The 22841-nt window shown below is 38.1% G+C and overlaps 1 protein-coding gene across 3 annotated transcripts; it reads right to left on the bottom strand.

The window, feature by feature from the left end:
- Positions 1–3505: 3505 nt before the first annotated feature.
- Positions 3506–17344, bottom strand: mrpl42.L (mitochondrial ribosomal protein L42 L homeolog). 3 transcript variants are annotated; one of them, XM_018252391.2, is made up of 4 exons: positions 17064–17342; positions 14809–14893; positions 13583–13740; positions 3506–3646 (listed from the first exon to the last, which is right to left on the bottom strand). In XM_018252391.2, the coding sequence occupies exons 2-4, from the start codon at positions 14875–14877 to the stop codon at positions 3601–3603; spliced, it is 273 nt and encodes a 90-aa protein (XP_018107880.1). In that variant the 5' UTR covers positions 14878–14893; positions 17064–17342; the 3' UTR covers positions 3506–3600. The 3 variants fall into 3 exon arrangements, 2 of the variants coding, with proteins under 2 accessions (XP_018107880.1, XP_018107879.1); XM_018252390.2 differs by lacking the exon at positions 17064–17342 and adding an exon at positions 15619–16111; XR_005966281.1 differs by lacking the exon at positions 13583–13740 and having other exon boundaries at positions 17064–17344.
- Positions 17345–22841: the final 5497 nt, after the last annotated feature.

The raw sequence follows: 22841 nt of genomic DNA on the forward strand, positions 1-22841 counted from the left end.
GCCTGGACCATAAAAATGATGGTTGATCCCAATGTTATTAATAGGGGAAAAAGATAAATATATAGGAAGGCGGGTATTTTTTTCCAAAAAAAGGTGGCAACCCTATACTTACCCCACAGGATGAATGGGGCAAGTAGGATTTTTGCAGAAATTTTCAATAAAGCAACCCAAAACACTACTTTTTAAAGCACATTCCTGGTACATTTTTGTTTTTCACAAAAGATGTCTCCTTTTAAGACCAGAAAAAACAAAATGAAGATCAATTGAAAAGTTGCTAAGCATAAGATGTCACCAACTAAAAGTTATTCAAAGGTAAACTACCTTTAAAAATACTAATCTCGTACATAACATTTAGGGGCCGATTCATGAAGCTCGAGTGAAGGATTCGAATTAAAAAAACTTCGAATTTCGAAGTGTTTTTTGGGCTACTTCGACCATCGAATGGGCTACTTCGACTACGAATCGAACGATTCAAACTAAAAATCGTTCGACTATTCGACCATTCGATAGTCGAAGTAGTGCCTCTTTAAAAAAAACTTCGACCCCCTACTTCGGCAGCTAAAAGCTACCGAAGTCAATGTTAGCCTATGGGGAAGGTCCCCATAGGCTTGCCTAAGTTTTTTTGATCGAAGGATATTCCTTCGATCGTTGGATTAAAATCCTTCGAATCGTTCGATTCGAAGGATTTAATCCTTCGATCGAAGGAATAATCCTTCGATCGTTCGATTTGCGCTAAATCCTTCGACTTCAATATTCGAAGTCGAAGGATTTTAGTTCCTAGTCGAATATCGAGGGTTAATTAACCCTCGATATTCGACCCTTCATACATCTGCCCCTTATTGTCACCTATTTAGGCCCCAGGCACTTTTGTATATTTCCTCTTTATATTTCTACCTTCTGTATAAATAAAACTGAGAAATATATATATATATATTTTTTGCAGTGGTATGGCCCCAAATAAAGTTTATCATTTGTGCGAAACTCATATAAAAGTGTCTCTTGTCTCTCTAATTTATTTTTTTTACATTGGTCCTATTGATCTCAAAGCACTGTGGGAGCACTCCAAGCTTAATTATATAGAAGTATAAAGGAAGTGTAACTGAGACATGTTTGCTTTAAATGTACAAAACAAAGGAATTGATTAATGCACAGTCCCTGGCTCCATTTTTTATTAGCAATCCATTATCTTCAAGCATGATATCAGTTGTCCTCCTGGACTTTGCCATATTGGAATAGACACTGCAACATTCAAAGATTGTGTGTAAAACAACAGATGTTCAGTAGATGCATATGCAAAGGAACAATTTGACTAATAGCCAGACATACTTTATAGAAGGAACCATCAACCAAGCATCACTAGGCTGTATGATAAACAATGTTGCATGACTTTATTATTGCAACAAGAGGTGGATTTATCATATCATTACAAAGGCTTCTGTTTAATATTGCATATGTATATATTGTTAAAGGGGATTCCACCTAATAACTGTTGCAACTGTTTTGTATAATTAAACAAAATGTAATTCTAAACATGTGATTTAGTTGTATAATCACATTTACTTTACAGTGCTACGCAATATGTTGGCGCTATATAAATACATGTTAATAATAATGTCTAGCCCCATGTCAGATTCCAAAATTTAATATAACGAAATCTGTTTGGTCTTTTGAAAAATGGATTTGGTGTCCAGGCAGCTACCTCAGGTAATTGTGCCTGATCCTGTTCTTTTAGAAAAAGCCAGCACTTCACAATGGAACTGCTTTCAGATTGTTTCTCCTACTCGTTTCTGCTATGAAGAGTGACAGCATGGGATCCTCAAAACAACTCTCAAAAGATCTGAAAACAAAGATTGTTCAGTATCATGGTTTAAGGCTACAAAAAGCTATCTCAGAGGTTAAAACTGTCAGTTCCAACTGTAATGAATGTAATCAGGAAATGGAAGGCCACAGGCACAGTTGCTGTAAAACCCAAGTCTGACAGGAGCCAGACTTGGAGCGGCATATGCAGAGGATTGCAAGAATGGTTACAGACAACCCAAAGATCACCTCCAAAGACCTGCAAGAACTCTTGCTGCAGATGGTGTATCTGTACATCGTTCTACAATTCACCGCAATTTGCACAAAGAACATCTGTATGGCAGGGTGATGAGAAAGAAGCCCTTTCTGCACTCCCGCTACAAACAGTTGCTTGTTTAGCTAATTTAGACAAGCCACAGTCATTTTGGAACAAAGTGCTTTGGACTGATGAGACAAAAATTTGAGTTATTTGGTCATGTCAAAAAGTGCTTTGCATGGCAGGAGAAGAACGCCTGCTACCTACTGTCAAATTTGGTGGAGGTCCCATCATGCTGTGGGGCTAGTTCAGTGACTAGGGACCTTGTTGAAGTCGAGGGTCGGATGAATTCAAACCAATATCAACAAATTCTTCAGGATAATGTTCAAGCATCAATCACAAAGTTGAAGTTACGCTGGAGTTGGATATTCCAACAAGACAATGACCCTAAACGCAATTAGAAATCTACAAAGGCATTTATGCAGAGGGCCCTGGCCTGCTCGCAACCCCTGCTCCCCTAGTAGTTCCGCCACTGATTGAGGGGAAGATTTATCAAGGGTCAAATTCGAATTAAAAAAAAGAACAACCGAAATTCATTTAAAAATTGGTTTCTTTTTGGCCGAATAGGTCAGTTTTCGATAGAATCGTACAAATCGAAGTAACAGTACGTTCGATTAAATTCAAAGTCCACCAATTGACTCAAAATAGGTTTTAGGAGGTCCCCCATAGGCTAAAACAGCAATTCGGCAGGTTTTAGATGGCGAATTGTCGGTCGAATTTTTAAAGAGATAAATGGAGGAGAGCAATTCCGCACACCAGGACGTTAGTTAAAATCAAAAATCTTTATTTAGCCATGTTAAAAGTACACGCTGTGTCTTAGCTTGACGCGTTTCGGGCTCAGCTGCCCTTAATCATAAGCTTATGATTAAGGGCAGCTGAGCCCGAAACGCGTCAAGCTAAGACACAGCGTGTACTTTTAACATGGCTAAATAAAGATTTTTTTGACCCTTGATTTTTGATTTTAACGCCGAACTTCCAGCACCCAACCTTGGATTCATGCCGGCTATCTCAAAATCAACTTGCGGTGAGTCGGAGCGGTTCTCGCTCTTTCGAATTTTTAAAGAGGCAGTACATGATAAATTTCAAAATTCAAATTGTTTTTACTTCTACTCTATTCCTTCTTTCTTTCTTCCTTCCTGTTGTCTCTTGTCCCCCCTGGCTTTCCTTCCTCCTTTTATGGGGCATATTTACTAGAGCTCACCACAGTTCACCTGGGAAAATTCTGCCACACTCTATTCATTTCTATTGGATTTTTAGAGGCATATTTTTCAAATAGTGAACTCTCGCTTGCACCCATTTATAGCGAAACGCCCAATAGCAGCCATTAATAGAACGCAGCAGTATTATGAACTGTGCTGAAAGCCAACCTTATCATGAGACATATATGGAATGTTTATGAAGAAATGTGCAATATTTATTAACATTTTATGACTGTTACATGCCGAACAAAAGATATGTAGAGTTAAAAAAATGTTGAATAGAAGATATCATCGATCCTTTGGGTGCTCTTTCTTCATACGTCTTCTGTGGTATCTGGTAATCAAACAATGTGCATGTGTTATAATTAAGTGCAGCACTGATCTTTTGTCAAAGAAATGTTTGCCAAGTTCCTAACCATGACATACTTATGAATTATCTTTTAGTGATTGATGTACCATCTATTTAAAGTAAATTGAATTAAAGGTAAACACTACTTATGGCATCTCTACACATGCACCTAGTTACTATAGTAAAGGCATTGTTTGATATGGTTACACAGCTGCATGCTATTATGTGATGGCACCTGTATGGCTACTAAGGTGTTGTTAACAACCAGTCACCGTACATATACATAACAACTATAAGGTATCCTTTAAACCACCTTGGGATGGTGTTTGCACAGTAAATAATGAAAATTATACTGCACGTGTCATCCCAGGGAACATAAAATAAGATGGTGGCACAGCAATCAGATGTAATGCACCCTTGTGAAACTCTTGAGGAGCACCAGCCCGGGGAAAGAAAAGTACACCATTTTATTCACTGGGGTGCCCAGAAAGTTGGAATTTGAACTTTCCTTGTCCTGTTAAATAATCACTTGGGGGCACATTTATCAAGGGTCGAATATTGAGGGTTAATAAACCCTCGATTTCGACCTTTAAATTTAAATCCTTCGAATTCAAATGATTTAGCGCAAATCCTACGATCGATCGAAGTAAAAATCGTTCGATCGAATGATAAAATCCTTCAAATCGAACGATTTTCTTCGATCAAAAAAAGCTTAGAAAAGTAATGGGGAAGGTCCCCATAGGCTAACATTGTACCTCGGTAGGTTTAAACTGCCGAAGTATGTAGTCAAAGTTTTTTTTAAAGAGACAGTACTTTGACTATCGAATGGTCGAATAGTTGAACGATTTTTAGTTCGAATCGAAGTCAAAGGTCGTAGTAGCCTATTCGATGATCGAAGTACCCAAAAAAATACTTTGAAATTCGAAGTTTTTTACATTCGAATCCTTCACTCGAGCTTAGTAAATGTGCCCCTAGGTGTGGAACACAACAGACCATGGATTATCTAGCGATATGCTGGAAAAATTCACTGAAGTGTGCACACTATTTTACATTGGTACTTGAATATTTGATGCATTTTTTTGGTTTAGAATATTTTTGGCTTAATAATATATGCACATATGATGTGTGTGGGATGGTGGAACTAAAACTAACAATCGCTAAAAATTTGTGGTTTTCTCATTATTTTAAAAAGCTCTAAAAACTCGAGATTCATGAAGTGTAAAAAACAGGTAAACCAGGGAAAAGTTGCCAAGGTACTATAGAAGTCAATGGGAGTTGGGCTGATCTTTTTCGGCTGCTCAAAATCAATTTGGACTTTTAGGGGTTTTTGTATGTTTCTTTCCCTAGGAAAAGGTATTTCGAGGTATTTGGATTTTTCTGGAGTTCAGTGTAATTTTCCATTGGTACTTTTTTTTTATTCTGATTTTAAAATAAATTTCACAACATTTTTAGTTTTAGAGTTTGTGAGTTTAGACTGTTGATAAATAAGCCCCTTAGTGCTAATTGACTCACTCTACAGAGTATTACACTACATTTTGCCTCTTTTTCCCCCTATTCTGGTGGATCTATATCTCACAACATAGTGTAATTTGATCCATACTATATATTGTTTCTTTTTCTGTTCTTTCCCTGCACCTACATATCCAAAGTTCATACTTCAATTGTTTGTAACCCTTAATATTGACACAATCTCATGTAATTTAAAGCGAAGGCATAAGTGTGAGTGTGCAGACCTGATATGTGACAAAGCGAAGGCATAATACCTTTTCTTTTTAACCCTTTGCCTGCCAAGCACGTACACCGTACGTTCTGGCAGGCAAGGGCTTTAACTGCCAAGCACGTACATTGTACGTGCTTGCAGTTTTACATGCTGTACTCTGCATCAGCGGCTTTAGCCGCCTCTGCAGAGGTTTAGCAGCATTGACAGCCCCCTGGGCAACGAGGCTGGGGGGCTGTCATGTCGGTCCTGCGACTGGATTGTCAAAGGGCCGACCTAAAAGAGGCAGACACAGCAAATCGCGTGTCTGCCTTGCTGCTCTGCTTCCTCCTGCTCACCTCGTGTTCCAGCGACGCCCACACACTTCCTGCTTGCTGTAACTCTGCAGATCTCTCTTCTCCAGCTCTTAGATCAGCCAAAAACGGTAAGTGCCCTTTATTTTACACACTTGCATACACCTACCTACCTTATACACACATACACACATATTTTAGTAGTAAAAAAAAAAAAAAAAAAAAAACGTTTTTTTTAATTTTTCATTTTCCACTTATATGCACTTATATGCATTTATATACACTTATATGGACTTATATACACACTTATACACACTTATACACTGTCACACAATTCTTGGAAGTGTACACACATGTATACACATTTTATTTTTTTTTACTTTTTCATTTCACCAATTTGTGTTTTTTTTACCCATAAAAACTGTTTATTTCAGCAGCGTGACTATTGGATAATCGATTTCGGCCACTAATTATGCTGTCGGTGCAGTTATTTTGTTATTTCATTGATTTGCACAATTTTTGTGGTTTTATTGCAATTTTATCCCTGGATTATTGTTCCTTATGTATCTTTAGTATAGTTTTGCTGTTTGGTGCTTTGGTATATTATTTTACTTAGATTGATCCGTCAGAATATATGCTTTCCAAAAATATATGGTTTTCTGGGGTCTTTTTACAGTTTGGGGGTCTTACGGCACATAACGCACAGTTGGGGTTCTCTTTTCAGCAGCTTAGTTGGCCAGTGTGAAAATTCATATGCACATTTTTCATTTGCGGCCGTACACACCATATACTTTGGTAAATCTATACATATTGGGCATCAAACTATTCAGTAGACCTCTGATGTCCATATTTGGGGTGATTTTTCTTTGTACGTAAAACATTGTGTGAGATAAATGTGGCATACTTCAACATTTTTAGGCGATTTTCAGAAATGTAAAAATCTCTATGTTTATAAAAGTTTTGCAGTTTGGTACTTTGCTGTAGAAAGATGTCTTTATCTTGGTTGTTTTCGTCAGAATGTGTACTTTCCAAAACATATGGTTTTGGGGGGTCTTTGCTGTTAGGAGGGTCTTGAGGCACATAATATGAAGTCAATGGTCTATGTTTACAGAAGGCGAATCGGCAGCAGAGAAAACTCATATTCACTATTTACATTTGGGGTCCGCACATGCCAGCTGCCTTGGTATATCAATGCATATTGGGCATAAAACTGTTCAGTAGACCCTTGGCATCAGTATTTATGGTGTTTTACAATTGTATGTAAGAAGTTGGGTGAGATAAATGCGGCCAATTGCAATATTTTTAGGCGATTTTCAGAAATGTAAAAACCGTTGCTTTTATCGCCAAATTTAGGAAAGGCTTGCGACTTGGTACTTTGGAGTACAAAGACATGCATACCAATTTGGATTCGCGGGAATGTGTAATTTCCAAAATATATGGTTTTCTGGGGCGAACATACTTTTTTTCTACCTTTGCCCCCCCCCAAAACTATGTAAATGTGTTGATTTTGCAGTACCTGAAATGACAGACCATATGGGGGTCTTCCTTTTGGGGCCCTATATGCCACGTGCTTGGGTACACCTATACATATTGGGCATCAAACTGTTCAGAGGACCCTAGGCTTTCATATTTGGGGTGATATCTCTTGATACCTAAAAGTATGTGGCTTATACGATGCTGCAGGGTAGAAATTTTGAGGTGATTTTGGAAATGTCGCCAAAATCATCAAATTTAGGAATGGTTTGCGGCTTGGTACTTTGGAGTACAAAGACATCCATACCCAATTTAGATTCGTCGGAATGTGTACTTTCCGAAAATATATGGTTTTCTGGGTTGAAATTACTTTTTTCTGCCTTTGCCCCCCCCAAAACGATGTAAATGTGTTGATTTTGCAGTATCTGAATTGACAGACCATATGGGGGTCTTCCTTTTGGGGCCCCTATATGCCACGTGCTTGGGTACACCTATACATATTGGGCATCAAACTGTTCAGAGGACCCTAGGCTTTCATATTTGGGGTGATTTATCTTGATACCTAAAAGTATGTGGGAAATATGATGCTGCAGGTTGGAAATTTTGAGGTGATTTTTGGAAATGTCACCAAAATCCCCAAATTTAGGAATGATTTGCGGCATTGTACTTTGGAGTACAAAGACATGCATACCCATTTAGATTCGTGGGAATGTGTACTTTCCGAAAATATATGGTTTTCTAGGGTGAACTTACTTTTTTCTACTTTTGCCCCCCCCCAAAACAAGGTAAATGTGTTGATTTTGCAGTACCTGAAATGACAGACCATATGGGGGGGGGTCTTCATTTTAGGGCCCCTATATGTCACGTGTTTGGGTACACCTATACATGTTTGGCATAAAACTGTTCAGAGGACCCTAGGCTTTCATATTTGGGGTGATTTGTCTTGATACCTAAAAGTATGTGGGTAATACGATGCTGCAGGGTGGAAATTTTGAGGTGATTTTTGGAAATGTCACCAAAATCACCACATTTAGGAATGGTTTGTGGCTTGGTACTTGGAGTAGAAGACATGCATACCCAAATTGGATTCAGGGGAATGTGTACTTTACGAAAATATATGGTTTTCTGGGGTGAACTTACTTTTTTCTACCTTTGTCCCCCCCCCAAACAATGTAAATGTGTTGATTTTGCAGTATCTGAAATGACAGACCAAATGGGGGTCTTCCTTTTGGGGCCCCTGTCTGCCACGTGCTTGGGTACACCTATACATATTGGGCATCAAACTGTTCAGAGGACCCTAGGCTTTCATATTTGGGGTGATATCTCTTGATACCTAAAAGTATGTGGGTAATACGATGCTGCAGGGTAGAAATTTTGAGGTGATTTTTGGAAGTATCACCAAAATCTCCAAATTTAGGAATGATTTGTGGCTTGGTACTTTGGAGTACAAACACATGCATACCCAATTTAGATTCATGGGAATGTGTACTTTCCGAAAATATATGGTTATCTGGGGTGAACCCACTTTTTCCTACTTTTGACCCCCCAAAACGATGTAAATGTGTTGATTTTGCAGTACCTGAAATGACAGACCATATGGGGGGCCTTCCTTTTGGGGCCCCTGTATGCCACGTGCTTGGGTACACCTATACATATTGGGCATCAAACTGTTCAGAGGACCCTAGGCTTTCATATTTGGGGTGATATCTCTTGATACCTAAAAGTATGTGGGTAATACGATGCTGCAGGGTAGAAATTTTGAGGTGATTTTTGGAAATATCACCAAAATCACCAAATTTAGGAATGGTTTGCAGCTTTGTACTTTGGCGTAGAAAGACATGCATACCCAATTTAGATTCGTGGGAATGTGTACTTTCCAAAAATATATGGTTTTCTGGGGTGAACTTGCTTTTTTCTACTTTTGACCCCCCCCAAAACGATGTAAATGTGTTGATTTTGCAGTACCTGAAATGACAGACCATATGGGGGCCTTCCTTTTGGGGCCCCTGTATGCCACGTGCTTGGGTACACCTATACATATTGGGCATCAAACTGTTCAGAGGACCCTAGGCTTTCATATTTGGGGTTATATCTCTTGATACCTAAAAGTATGTGGGTAATACGATGCTGCAGGGTAGAAATTTTGAGGTGATTTTTGGAAGTATCACCAAAATCACCAAATTTAGGAATGATTTGTGGCTTGGTACTTTGGAGTACAAACACATGCATACCCAATTTAGATTCATGGGAATGTGTACTTTCCGAAAATATATGGTTATCTGGGGTGAACCCACTTTTTCCTACTTTTGACCCCCCCAAAACGATGTAAATGTGTTGATTTTGCAGTACCTGAAATGACAGACCATATGGGGGCCTTCCTTTTGGGGCCCCTGTATGCCACGTGCTTGGGTACACCTATACATATTGGGCATCAAACTGTTCAGAGGACCCTAGGCTTTCATATTTGGGGTGATATCTCTTGATACCTAAAAGTATGTGGGTAATACGATGCTGCAGGGTAGAAATTTTGAGGTGATTTTTGGAAATATCACCAAAATCACCAAATTTAGGAATGGTTTGCAGCTTTGTACTTTGGCGTAAAAAGACATGCATACCCAATTTAGATTCGTGGGAATGTGTACTTTCCAAAAATATATGGTTTGCTGGGGTGAACTTGCTTTTTTCTACTTTTGACCCCCCCAAAACGATGTAAATGTGTTGCTTTTGCTGTACCTGAAATGACAGACCATATGGGGGTCTTCCTTTTGGGGCCCCTGTATGCCACATGCTTGGGTACACCTATACATATTGGGCATCAAACTGTTCAGAGGACCCTAGGCTTTCATATTTGGGGTGATTTTGCTTGATACCTAAAAGTATGTGGGTAATACGATGCTGCAGGGTAGAAATTTTGAGGTGATTTTTGGAAGTATCACCAAAATCACCAAATTTAGGAATGATTTGCGGCTTGGTACTTTGGAGTACAAACACATGCATACCCAATTTAGATTCATGGGAATGTGTACTTTCCGAAAATATATGGTTTCTGGGGTGAACCCACTTTTTTCTACTTTTGACCCCCCCAAAACGATGTAAATGTGTTGATTTTGCAGTACCTGAAATGACAGACCATATGGGGGTCTTCCTTTTGGGGCCCCTGTCTGCCACGTGCTTGGGTACACCTATACATATTGGGCATCAAACTGTTCAGAGGACCCTAGGCTTTCATATTTGGGGTGATTTTGCTTGATACCTAAAAGTATGTGGGTAATACGATGCTGCAGGGTAGAAATTTTGAGGTGATTTTTGGAAATGTCGCCAAAATCACCAAATTTAGGAATCGTTTGCGGCTTGGTACTTTGTAGTACAAAGACATGCATACCCAATTTAGATTCGTGGGAATGTGTACTTTCCGAAAATATATGGTTTTCTGGGATGAACTTATTTTTTTTACTTTTACCCCACCCCAAAACGATGCAAATGTGCTGATTTTGCAGTATCTGGAATTACAGAACTGATAGCTCAAATGAGGTGTCTACAGTTTAGGGCCCCTATATGTCACGTGCTTGGGTACACCTATACATATTGGGCATCAAACTGTTCAGTGGATCCCAGGCTTTCATATTTGGGGTGTTTTACATTGATACCTAATGATGTGTGGGAGATACGATTCTGTAGATTGGAAGCTTTGAGGTCATTTTTCAAAAAATTCACCAATTTCTATAAAACATTATAACTTTAGGAAACAATTGCAACTTGGGAGTTTGGAGTACAACGATATGTTTACCCATTTTTGATTCACCAGAATCTGTTCTTTCTAATAATGGGTAGTTTTCTAGGGTAAACCTACTGTTAGTGGAATGTTTGGCCTTGAAATCAGAAGTATGCCGTTTGGGGAGCGGTGCTTTGGACATTTGCTAGTGTACTGCTTTTAGATTTTGATCTATACAAGTGAGAAATCTCCATAAAACTATATATATTTGGTATTGCCGCGTTCAGGAGACACAGACCTTTCCAAATCAGCTGTTTTCTCATACATAAAGTAAATAATGTTTCTGATATATGTGATTGTTCTTTGTGAAACATGATTTTTTTCATTTTATTGGACACTTAGAAGCCTATATTTTTTTACAGAAGTAGAATTACACCAAAATTCTTGCATATTTTGAAAGTTCAGGTTGTCCTGAAAAAAACAATATATTGTTTTCCTGGGTAAACTAAAAGACCGCCCCAGGAAGGGGCCTAAAAGTGAAAGAGTGCAAAATATCTAAAAACTGCTTGGCAGTAGATGTTCGCATCTAGGACAAAACGGCTGGCAGGGAAAGGGTTAAACAAAGGAACCTATCAAGTAGTTCCATAATTATTGCACATGTTATATGTGTGTAAAAAATGCCAGTGACAATGGTATGTGTGTCAGCAAAGTTACCTGGCACATAATTGCTTGTGTATTGCCTCCTCCAATGAATAATAATATTGAGGTAGAGAGATTAGGCATAGTAAATGTGTTCAGATATATGGTGTGGATAAATCATAGGAGTTTGATTTCAAATGCACTTCTGACCCTGGTTTGGTTAACACTGGTTTGAGATTGTGTCATACTTTCCCCACAGCAACCACTTGTGAGGATAGTAAAAGACAATTAAGTCATAAATTCCACTAAGGCTTCTCAGGGGCAAAACTTGTATCACACTAACCAGGCATCTACATGGTACTTTCATATATGGGTGTGAATATATCTACATATATATATATATATATATATATATATATATATATATATATATATATAGATATATAGATATATAGATATATAGATATATAGATATATAGATATATAGATATATAGATATATAGATATATATATAGATATAGATATATTCTTCCCAGCTATAGTCAGGTGATCCCACTGGTGTCTAATAAAAGGGCAGCCAAGTATGGAGGTTTACTTTGAAAGCAGCAACTAAGTTGCAAGTAAAACCTAGTCCCTTTGTAAAATGTATAATGAAGCAATAGAATTCTTAATGAATCAGATGAAAATTGAGCATAGGACTGGCCAGATATGGGATGACTTTGACGTAGTTGGCCAGCTTAAATATATTGCAATATATGGACAAACAATCCCTCTTTGTTTAAAGGGTAAGGCATTTTTTAGTAGCAGTATGCACAAAATGTCGCTGTCTTAAATATATTGATAATGGGTTGAGTGCAGAGGACTCTTGTATTTGACTATATATATATATATATATATATATATATATATATATATATATATATATATATATATATATATATATACATACATACATATACATACATATATACACATATATACACACACAGGAATATTGGATATCTGTTTGTATAAGTAATATAGAAGCTCCTGAATGCCTTGGTTAGAAACAAAAGAACACCTTATGGTTTGATTTATGACGACTTGTGATTGTGAATAGAAAGTCCTGATAACCATCACACTACAACAGGTTTCTATCGTCCTTAGGCCTTTTGTGGGGAGCAGCACAAAACACTTTGCAAGGAGCTCCTGGGGGCAGTCATAAATCTTAGGAGGATTAAGATTTTTCCAACAAAGGTTATTTAATACAGTATAACGGAAGATTCATATTCCTGTTACATAGTAAGTAAGGTTGAAAAAACACATGTCCATCAAGTTCAACCTTTTTACTTTTTTTACTCTGCCTATCTGCCAGTTGATAAAAAAAAACCCATCTGAAGCCTCTCCAATTTGCCTCAGAGGGGGAAAAATTCCTTCCTGACTCCGGACTAGTTCTGTCACTTAAGACATTTATGACGAGCTCTCAATCAAACAAAAACTGTCAGCTGGTCAGGTAACTCAGAATTCCTACCTCTTAACAAAGGGCCAGGAATTGTATTTAAGAAGGAACCAGATTGGAGGAACTCAGTAGTGCAGGGAAAGAAGGAAAACAAAGGCCTGAGATACATTAGACCTGCTGACAGGTAAATATGATCATATCTGAGAACCATATGACTGCATATACATGTATATAATTGTTTGTATATTGATTGTTGGGTTGAGAAATTGTTTTTACACATATACCTTATAGGAAATATTTGAATGCAAGGAATTAGATACCTCATAAGGAAGCATAGAATTATTGATTGTGTGATTTGAGATTGTGGGTGTTGAGATTAATAAAGTTGTTATTTAGAGCTGAGATCTCACGTCAAAATCCTTATTCCATCAGTATATAATTTTGAGTATACTTATCCTGGGAGGTACTTTGTCGATTTGCTGGTGGCAACATTATTATGGTAATATAAATATGGTAATATTATTATAACAATATTGGCAAGAGCAACATACGCTTGCATATTTGATCAATTTCCATTTATCAGCAGAACAAAAATTTGGGGGTGGTGGCCTCCTTTAAAAGAGGTAGATGTAGTTCAGCAGTTACTTACTGCCCCACTGGATACCAACGATGTTTGGTTGTGTAAAACATTTTGCTAAGCTCTTCTATCGTTGGCTCAGGTTTAGCTTTGGCATCACTTAGTCTGGCCTTTAAGACAAGCTCATGTGTTTCTGTGTGGCTGGTTAATGGGTCCTTCTGAGGAAGACGCTGTTACAAAACATTAGAGATCTATCATTAGCATGAAATACAGACCAAGAGATCTCACAGTATTGTGTTTTCATTGCAATGCTCCTAGAGACAAAAACTAGCTAACTGCTGCAGGTTGCTTCTCACCTATATAAGTCCCAGAGCAGTTGGCTACATCAGACCTGGTGAGGCAACTTAGTAGCCAGTATGGACCAACTAAAGCATTTATTGTTATACATATTGCAATTTTTCAATACAGATTGCTCACTGTAACTATAACATTTACAGCTTATTTATATGGACTGTGTCATCTTCATGATATTTCCAATCTATACACCCAGAATGTATTTTACTGTAAAACTAGCCAGACAATGACTTACACACAGACATGTGCTGATCATGTTTCACACCATTTATTTTTAATGGCATTGTAATGAGCTGCATATGCCAAGAACAGAGTTCAACATTGCAATCCATTCTTAATTATTTGTGCATGACATCAACAGACATATAATTATCGCGCCAGATTGTATTATAAGCTCTTATACAAGTATATTAAATATTATAAAGTACTGGGAGGTTTTCCACATTAGGAGTGCATAAGTCCAAGTTCCATGTTTACTAAAACATGTAATTATCTAAAGGGTTGTTCTGACTTCAACATAGCTTAATGCTAGCTTAGCAGTAGGAATACTACCATACTGACCATTTAATTTAGTTTGTAACCATACCTTTGGTTTGTTGCATATTGAATGTTTGTGTATGTTTAGAATACTTCTTATCTTGTGAAACAGAGGGTGGTGGCCGAAGGAATGTTACTGACATCGCAGGGTGGAAGCTGCACTGGGATGTGAATGTTTAATAATGTAGAGCTACAGTACCTCTTAGTGCTAATAGCAGCTCTATGGAGTAGGATACATTTATAAGTAACTTTTCTGTGGTGGAATTTGGTTGGCCTTTAAAAGAAATGTTTCTGTGGAAGAGTTTCCCCTCAAAAATTGCCCAACATGATTTGCTGCAGTTTTTGCGCATGCAAAATAAAACCTTAAACCATGGAATTTTAACTATTAAACAGATTAATTGTACTACCTTTGTGTGTTCATACGGAACTTCAACTGATGGATGGTAACAGACAATTGTTTTCCCATCTGATGTCATGGCCAACTCCACTTTGCTAAAGAAGTACATTATAAAGAATAAAAAAAACTGTATTGCTTCTATCAAATCCTAAAATGTAATTGTTTCTTTTTAAATACTGCAGCAATCTACATCTTAAGTGGGATGTACACCTTTATTACAGACATTTATATAAACAATGCTTACAATTTGGTTGATTAAAAAAAAATGGATTGTTTTCAAAATATCTACCTGCAAAGGTAGCGCTGCATTAAGCCTTAAGGCTAAGGCCACACTAGGCGATAGCGCGGCGATCTTTTTTCTATTGTCGCTCGAAATCGCCTAGCGAGGCAATTTCGAGCGACAGTAGAGAAAAGATCGCCGCGTGTGTTTTTACGCTGGCGATTTTTCGCGATTCCCCATAGACGCCAGCGCAAAAGTTTCCCCAGCGATTGCGGCTTAAAAGTCGCGGCGAAAAGTCGCCGCGAGTCAAATCGCGGCGCTATCGCCTAGTGTGGCCTTAGCCTAAATCTTTTTGCTCTGCCAGGCAGAAAGCCTCCAATGTAGTCATAAGCAGGTAACACTTCTTTCCTTCTAGTCATTGATCCAATTGGCTGAATCACATCAGTTAAACAGATCACAGAAATGCAAATATATGGAGCATTGCTGATAGCACAACTCAAGATGTTATTAAATTGGATGTAAATTCAAAAAACAAAAGCCGATTTTCAGGTTCTCCTCAAAAACAGCTATTTTCACTATATACTTCAAAAATATACTTACATTTTTAAAAATGGTACCATTTTGATGAAAACAGCAATTCTGCATTCTACCCTTCTTCACTCTCCCTTCAATTACTGTATGTATAAATCGTTAGGTGACCACCAACTGTTTTAAAGGATCAGTGCAGCTCCAAGTTTTGAATTGCAGGCCTTTGCACAATGTGGATCCGCACCTTTTCTGCATCTCTACGCCTCTTTGCATCACGGTCCGCCCCCTTTGTTCCCACCCCCACCACTGGCCGGTAAAACATTTCTGAAAAGGTGGCAACCCTATTTACACTGCAAATAATTCACTCTACAATATAAAATGTAATTCCTGAAACAGCAAATGTATTTTTTTAAGTTCTCATATTGGGGTGTAGGAAGCCATTTCAGGTAATTTTGCCTGGTCATGAGCTTTTAGAAAGAGCCAGCACTTTAGGATGGAACTGCTTTCTGGCAGGCTGTTGTTTCTCCTACTCAATGTAACTGAATGTGATGCAGTGGGACCTGTCTTTTTCTATTGAGTGCTGTTCTTAGATCTACCAGGAAGCTGCTATCTGGTTACCTTCCCATTGTTCTGTTGTAATGCTGCTGGGGGGGAAGAGGAGGGGGGTGATACCACTCCCAACTTGCAGAACAGCAGTGAAGAGCGACTGAAGTTTATCAGAGCACAAGGCACGTGATTTAGGGCAGTTGGGAAACTGACAATATGTCTAGCCCCATGTCAGATTTTCAAAATTAAACAAAAAATTATGTTTGCTGGATCAGCACTATTAACTGATGTGTTTTGAAAAACACACTTCTTCCCATGACAGTATCCCTTTTATGTTTTTATCTCTAGTATTTCAGTCTGGCAACTCTGTAATCCAAACTCAAGAGATTACACTCAAAAAGGCTGAACACAAGGAATGTATCAATTAACATAGCAAATTAGAACCACTTACAGAGTTGGGGGTTGGTGACCCCCCCCCCCAACTGCCTCATGAGGAAACTTCGGGCGACTTCAGATAACGAAGCGCCGTACATTGCCGCAGGCAGGGGAAGTCAGTCTGGGGAGATTGTCGCCCCGAAGAAGAGCCAATTTGTTGCTGGGGCGACTAATCTCCCCAAATCTGCTCGTGTGGACTGACCCTTAAGCTTTCACTCTCAAAGAATAGGTCGGCAACATATACCTACAACAACTTTTCCATTAAAAAAAAAAAGGTTGGGACACTGTCACTGTGTAAGATGTAAATGAAAAAGAAATGGGATGAAAATATAAACAGCCAGATAAATACTGCTGTCAATAGCAATTATATTTACAAAAAACTTGGAAATTTGCTTAATGTCTTTTTCTTCCCCTGTCCTGCCCCCTGTTCCCACAGTACCACATGTAGGTCAAGCAAGCCTTTCCCGTAAGCGACTGCTGTTATGGCAACCAGTGTCTGATATAAATAGAAAGTCGCACATAGGATATTTCCTCACCAGCAATCGGCTCCTTATTTCGAAAGCGGCATATTGCTGGGAGCCCTGAGCGAAAAGCCCCGCCGCATAAAGTGCTCACCCGATAGCCAGCCAAAATCACTGCTGCCATGACACATAAATGTACCGGAAGCGCTTGAAAGGCGTGTGTGTTTGTGGCTGTAGATTATACCAAAGAGGAGGAAGCAATAGAACTATACTCATGATTTTACTTTTTGCTGTACAGTACACAGGCTCTACTAATAAAAATCACCTCTCAGACACGAGATTATCATAAACCGGATATTTAAAACACGGTCGGAACTAAAAGGCAAGTTAAAAGTTTCTGGAACACTTTACTTCCGGTTAATTAGCGACCCGCGAAACCGGAAGCGCTAAGCGCGGTAACTTCCGCTACAAGACTTGCAGTGTGAAATTTGAATATTGTTTTATAATTAGATAGGTTAGCAACACAAACATATGAAGGGCTCTTTTGCTTTACGCAATTCATATAAGGAAGGAAGCCATTTTAGACATGGCGTGCTGCTTTTACTAATTATTTGAGAGGACCTGCAGTGCCAGTGGCTCTCAGGTGCTGTAACCCCAGGTTACAATTTTTCCATCATAACCACCAATGCTATGCAAGTCAAAGTCATATGAAATACCTACACTACACTTCCAAAATTACAGATGATATATACAAAATTGATTTATTTGATTTATTCCAGTTGATAATCAGTGCACATGAGGTAAACTCATAGGTAAATACCCTTCTAGTTGAATATGCCTCCAAGGTTAAGATGAAACTGCTGACAAGATGGTGGTAGACACACTCCCAAGGGAAATATTTTGTTGAACTCATTTGTTTAACAACAGTAAGAATGGGGGAAGGCACCTAAGTAAATTATGTTTGGTAGGCACATGACATGATGTGCTCAGGTAATAGGGGCCCAATTAGGTTTGCCACCGTTACATAAAATTTCCATTGGCTGGTGATGGGAACAAAAGGGGTGGAGCCATATTGCGTGCAATGGCCAGAAGGAAGAGAAAATGTAAGTTTTAAGTGACTTAGGGGCAGGCCAATGGCTTTTTTAAAGAGTTTTTTGTATTTTGTAATACCAGCCCCGGCCTTGGCAGGTGTTTTACCGGATGAAAAGCCACACCACTAAGATTAGGAGGTCTAATAGACTCAAAATAAGCCATTTTTATATATACAGGTGTATAATATTTATTTATTTTTTTACTTGAAGTTAAGATGCAGCCTATGATTCCCTCCTCTAGACCAGACAGCCCAGCTCTGAGGCAGAAGAAATAACTAGTTACCAAACTATTGGCCAAAGGTGCAGCAAGTGGTATGAAATCCCTCAGTCACTTCTATAGCTTGCAGCATAGAATATTATAGGGCTTATTTATGAAGGCATGGCAAATTGCAAAGTGCAAAAAAAGCTGCAACCAGCAGAAAAATGCAATATACAGTAATAAACAGAATAGGCCTTGTTTGTGCATGTGGTTTGTCCATTTGTTAAGGCAAAACAATGAACCATCCTACACAATTTTTTCTTATTAAACTGAAATATTTTCCTACCTGCTAGACCCGTTACACAACATATCTCCTAAAATGTCCTTGTGGTAAAGCATATGTGGGCCAGACCAGGAAAAAAATGTAAGAACAAATTACAGAGCATAGGTTTTATGAAATATGCTTTAAATCACTAACACAGTAGCTCGCGAGCAACATGTTGCTCACCAACCCCTTGCATGTTGCTCATAGTGGACTCACAGCAGGAGCTTATTTTTGAATTCCAGGCTTGGAATCAACTTTTGGTTGCATAAAAACAGGTGTACTGCTAAATAGAGCCTCCTGTAGTCTGCTATTCCACACAGGGGCCTCCAAAAAAATCAATTGCAGCCCTTATTTGGCACCCCAGGAACTTTTTTCCATGCCTGTGTTGCTCCCCAACTCTTTTTATATTTGAATGTGGCTCATGGGTAAAAATAATTGGGGACCCCTGCACTAACAGATACTGTTTCAGTGGACGAAAATGCCATGCAAATAAAATGGATGGTATTGGCAAGATTATTTTCGCCACCTAGTGGTGGCCATGTTAACTTACTACAAAGAAAGGCTAAATATTACACATAAGGAGTCATTTACAACCAAAAGTGTAGTTGTGATTGCCTAGAATCTCATTTATTTAAAGTACTTGTGTCAACATGTGCTCCTTGCACCGTTGCCTGTCTCCTGTTCCAAATTTGTATGCTTGGTACTATGTGACTGGATCACACTTTCAGCCAACACCTTACAGAAATTCAATGGAACCATTGTGATTGAATGCCTATGACTCAATGGTTTAAATGCCGGGGGAAATCCCTGCCACTTTAGTTTAACCGAAGAAGCCACTCAGATTAGTGGTGAAATGGTTTCAAGAAAAATTCTATATGTCCAGTTGCCTTTGACTTAATTCTACTGGATACTGTATATATCATGACCTGGATAAATGAGAATCTTCATAGATGCCTCTGGTCAGTTTTCCTTCATTATATACAGTCATCCCTAGCCCAATGAAACTGACTCAAAGCAAAGTTCTTCTGATTTAATCTGACTCATGAGCCAGTGCTCCAACCTTTGTGAATGGCAGCAAGTTAGCCATTAAAAGGGATGTTCACCTTCCACCTTCAGTTTTGTTTTTAGATAGTTTACCAGAAATAAAGACTTTAAATTACTTTCTATTTTCTCTTTGGGACCATTTTTATAATATTGAACGTTTCATTTTTCACCTTCTTATGGCTTTCTGAAGCAGTGAAACAGCTTGTTAAAAATAAAACATGGAAAGCAATTGAAAAAAGTTTTTATTTCCGGTAAACAATCTGAAAACAACTGAACTGAAAAAAGTGTTTGGAAGGTGAACAACCCCTGTTAATGTTTAATTACAAGCTTTTCAGTAAACCCACAAACCAAAATGCTTTTATAATGCTTTTCACCAAGTTTAGAATCCTGGCGCTAAAAATGGGGTTGGACATCAATTGATAGAACATATAGGAAGGCCAACAGTCATCTATTAGAAGAAAGGACATAGCTTTAACATTTTGATGTAACGTGCATGTTGTTCTGTTGTTATGGTGGCAGTTAACATACATCTCCATACCGCTTCTAAATTTCATGGCTGTGAAAGCAATCTCTTTTTCCATTATGCTTAAATATATGGGACTCTCCAAATAAAAACCAAGTAAAGAATGGAGGCTGTTTTAATCATCGGCTGTGCATAGCTGTAACATATAAATAAAAGTGCTGCTTATTTTGCCTATTCAACTAGAACCTTAAACTGCCCTTATTGCTTCCTTCTGTGCTCTGTCATCCTAATTCTTGCCCTTCCCCTCTTTAGTTTCACTGTGTATTACCGTTTCTGCTTCTTCTTGCCTTTCCTCTAACATAAAATTATCTGGGGCAAAGAATTTTTTTATCATACATGTGAAAAATGTCAAACTTCAAAAAATTCAGGTAGAAAATAAATTCTACCTACAGCAAATATGGCCATTTGTCTCTACAAATCTCTTACAAGTCCTTCTTGAATTTGCATTTGTGCCACAATATGTGGTACAGGTTTGGGATACGTTGTCCGGAAACCCGTTATCCAGAAAGCTCCGTATTACGAAATGGACGTCTCCCATTTTTTAAATAATTTATCTAAATATCTAAAAAAAAGATTTCCTTTTTCTCTGTCATAATAAATAAGTACCTTGTACTTGATCCCAACAAAGATATAATTAATCCTTATTGGAGCAAAACCAGCTTATTGGGTTTATTTAATGCTTACAGATTTTCTAGTAAAATGAAGGTAAGAACATCCAAATTAAAGAAAGATCTGTTATCCAGAAGACCCAGGTCCCAAACATTCTGGATAACAGGTCCCATACCTGTACTATTAAAATCAAGGTCAGTTACTATATCTAGGTCTACCCCATTTAGAGCTATAATTTGCCACAAAATGGCACGGTTGGTCAGATATGTAGAAAAGACCAACTTTTTTTTATTCATGCTTTTAACATTATAAGGTTGATAGAAACAAGAGAAAGAACCATCATATAGTACATTGTGCAGTAGAGCAGATTATGTTTGCATGTGACAATACAAAGTGACACTTATCAAGTCTAGTTCAGTGGTGTTATTAGAGGGGGTAGTATATTGGAGCCCTGTTTTTGTAGCTATTCAGAGGTCCTAGAAGCATCTGATTAATGTTCCAGCTGTGTATCGGGGTTAGCTTCCAGCCATGGTGCCCAGATCTTCTCGAACTTCTTCTCCAATTCTTGCATTCATATGTTTGTAGAAGTTGCCAAATTGTGCTGAGGGTATGTTTGACACTGAGGGACACATTCAGCTATTCAGTTCTATTTAAAAAAAAGCTTGTCCTGATTGTGGAAGGGATATCCTGTAGTCAAGACCTACACAAGTGGATAGTGCTGTGTATAGAAAGACCAGTCTCCTTTTTTCTTGTCTCTCACTAACCTATACTACTGCTATAGTTTACCATATAGACTTGCTTTACATTTAAGGGGAACTATCCAAAATGCAATATGAGCCGTATCTCATGGAAATAATATACTTTATAAGTATTATCAATATAAAATTATATAGCGTTTTGAAAATAAGTTATTTTTCATTATTCCGACTCATTTCAGCAAAGGAAGGATACAATTATACTTGACCTGACTGTCGGTTGCTATGAGATGAATGTAATGTTACATTTTACAGACAATCGGACATTCTGATTTTTTGAAGACAAGGATCATGGTATGAATATTTCAGATGAGTGCATTTCCCCCAGAATTTCAGCATCATTATGCTCACTATAAGCCCATTTAAAATTGTGTGCCATCTCCAGGCACAAGAAATACTAGAATACTGTCACAAAACCTCAGTTGCTTGTAAATGGTTCCTCACGGTGCATCTGCCTCATTATGGGCATCATACAAGGAGGGTATGGGTGTCCTCTTACATACCTTCCAAAATGTGTGATTCTGCAAGTCCTCAACTTTATACATGGTCTCTGGAAGTAGTTAAAATGGTGTTGACCTTTAAGTTAACTTTTAGTATGTGATAGAATGGCAGATTCTAAGCATCTTTTCAATAGGCCTCCATTATTTATTTTTTCATAATTTTCTACTGCCTTCCTTTTCTGACTCTTTCTCAAGTCACTGACCCCATCTAAAACAAATGCTCAGTAAGGCTACAAATGTATTGTTGTGATTAGTGATAATTGATAGTGATTGTGATTTTTTTATTACTCATCTTTCTATTCAGGCCCTCCCCTATTCATATTTCAGGTTCCTATTCAAATCAATATATAGTTGCTAGGGTAATTTGGTCCCGAGCAACCAGATTGCTGAAATTACAAACTGGAGAGCTGCTGAATAAAAAGCTAAATAACTCAAAAACCACAAATAATAAAAAATGAAAACCAGTTACAAATTAACTCAGAATATCACTCTATTCATCATACTAACAGTTAATTTAAAGGTGAACAACCCCTTTAACTGCAGGTACAACATTTGCTTGTGACTTAAAGCCCTGCACACTATGCTGTGCTCCTCCTTTACAGTTAGGTGCAACAAAAATATTAACACTAGGTGCAAGCACTTTTTGTATGGGACCTGTTATGCAGAATGCTTGGGACCTGGGCTTTTCCGGATAATGTATTCCATAATTTGGATCTTCATACTTTGAATCTACTAAAAAATAATTTAAACATTAAATAAACCCAATAGGCTGGTTTTGCTTCCAGCAAGGATTATTTCTTAGTTTGG

This window comes from Xenopus laevis, chromosome 3L (assembly GCF_017654675.1).
Source record: "Xenopus laevis strain J_2021 chromosome 3L, Xenopus_laevis_v10.1, whole genome shotgun sequence".
NCBI classification, from domain to species: domain Eukaryota; kingdom Metazoa; phylum Chordata; class Amphibia; order Anura; family Pipidae; genus Xenopus; species Xenopus laevis.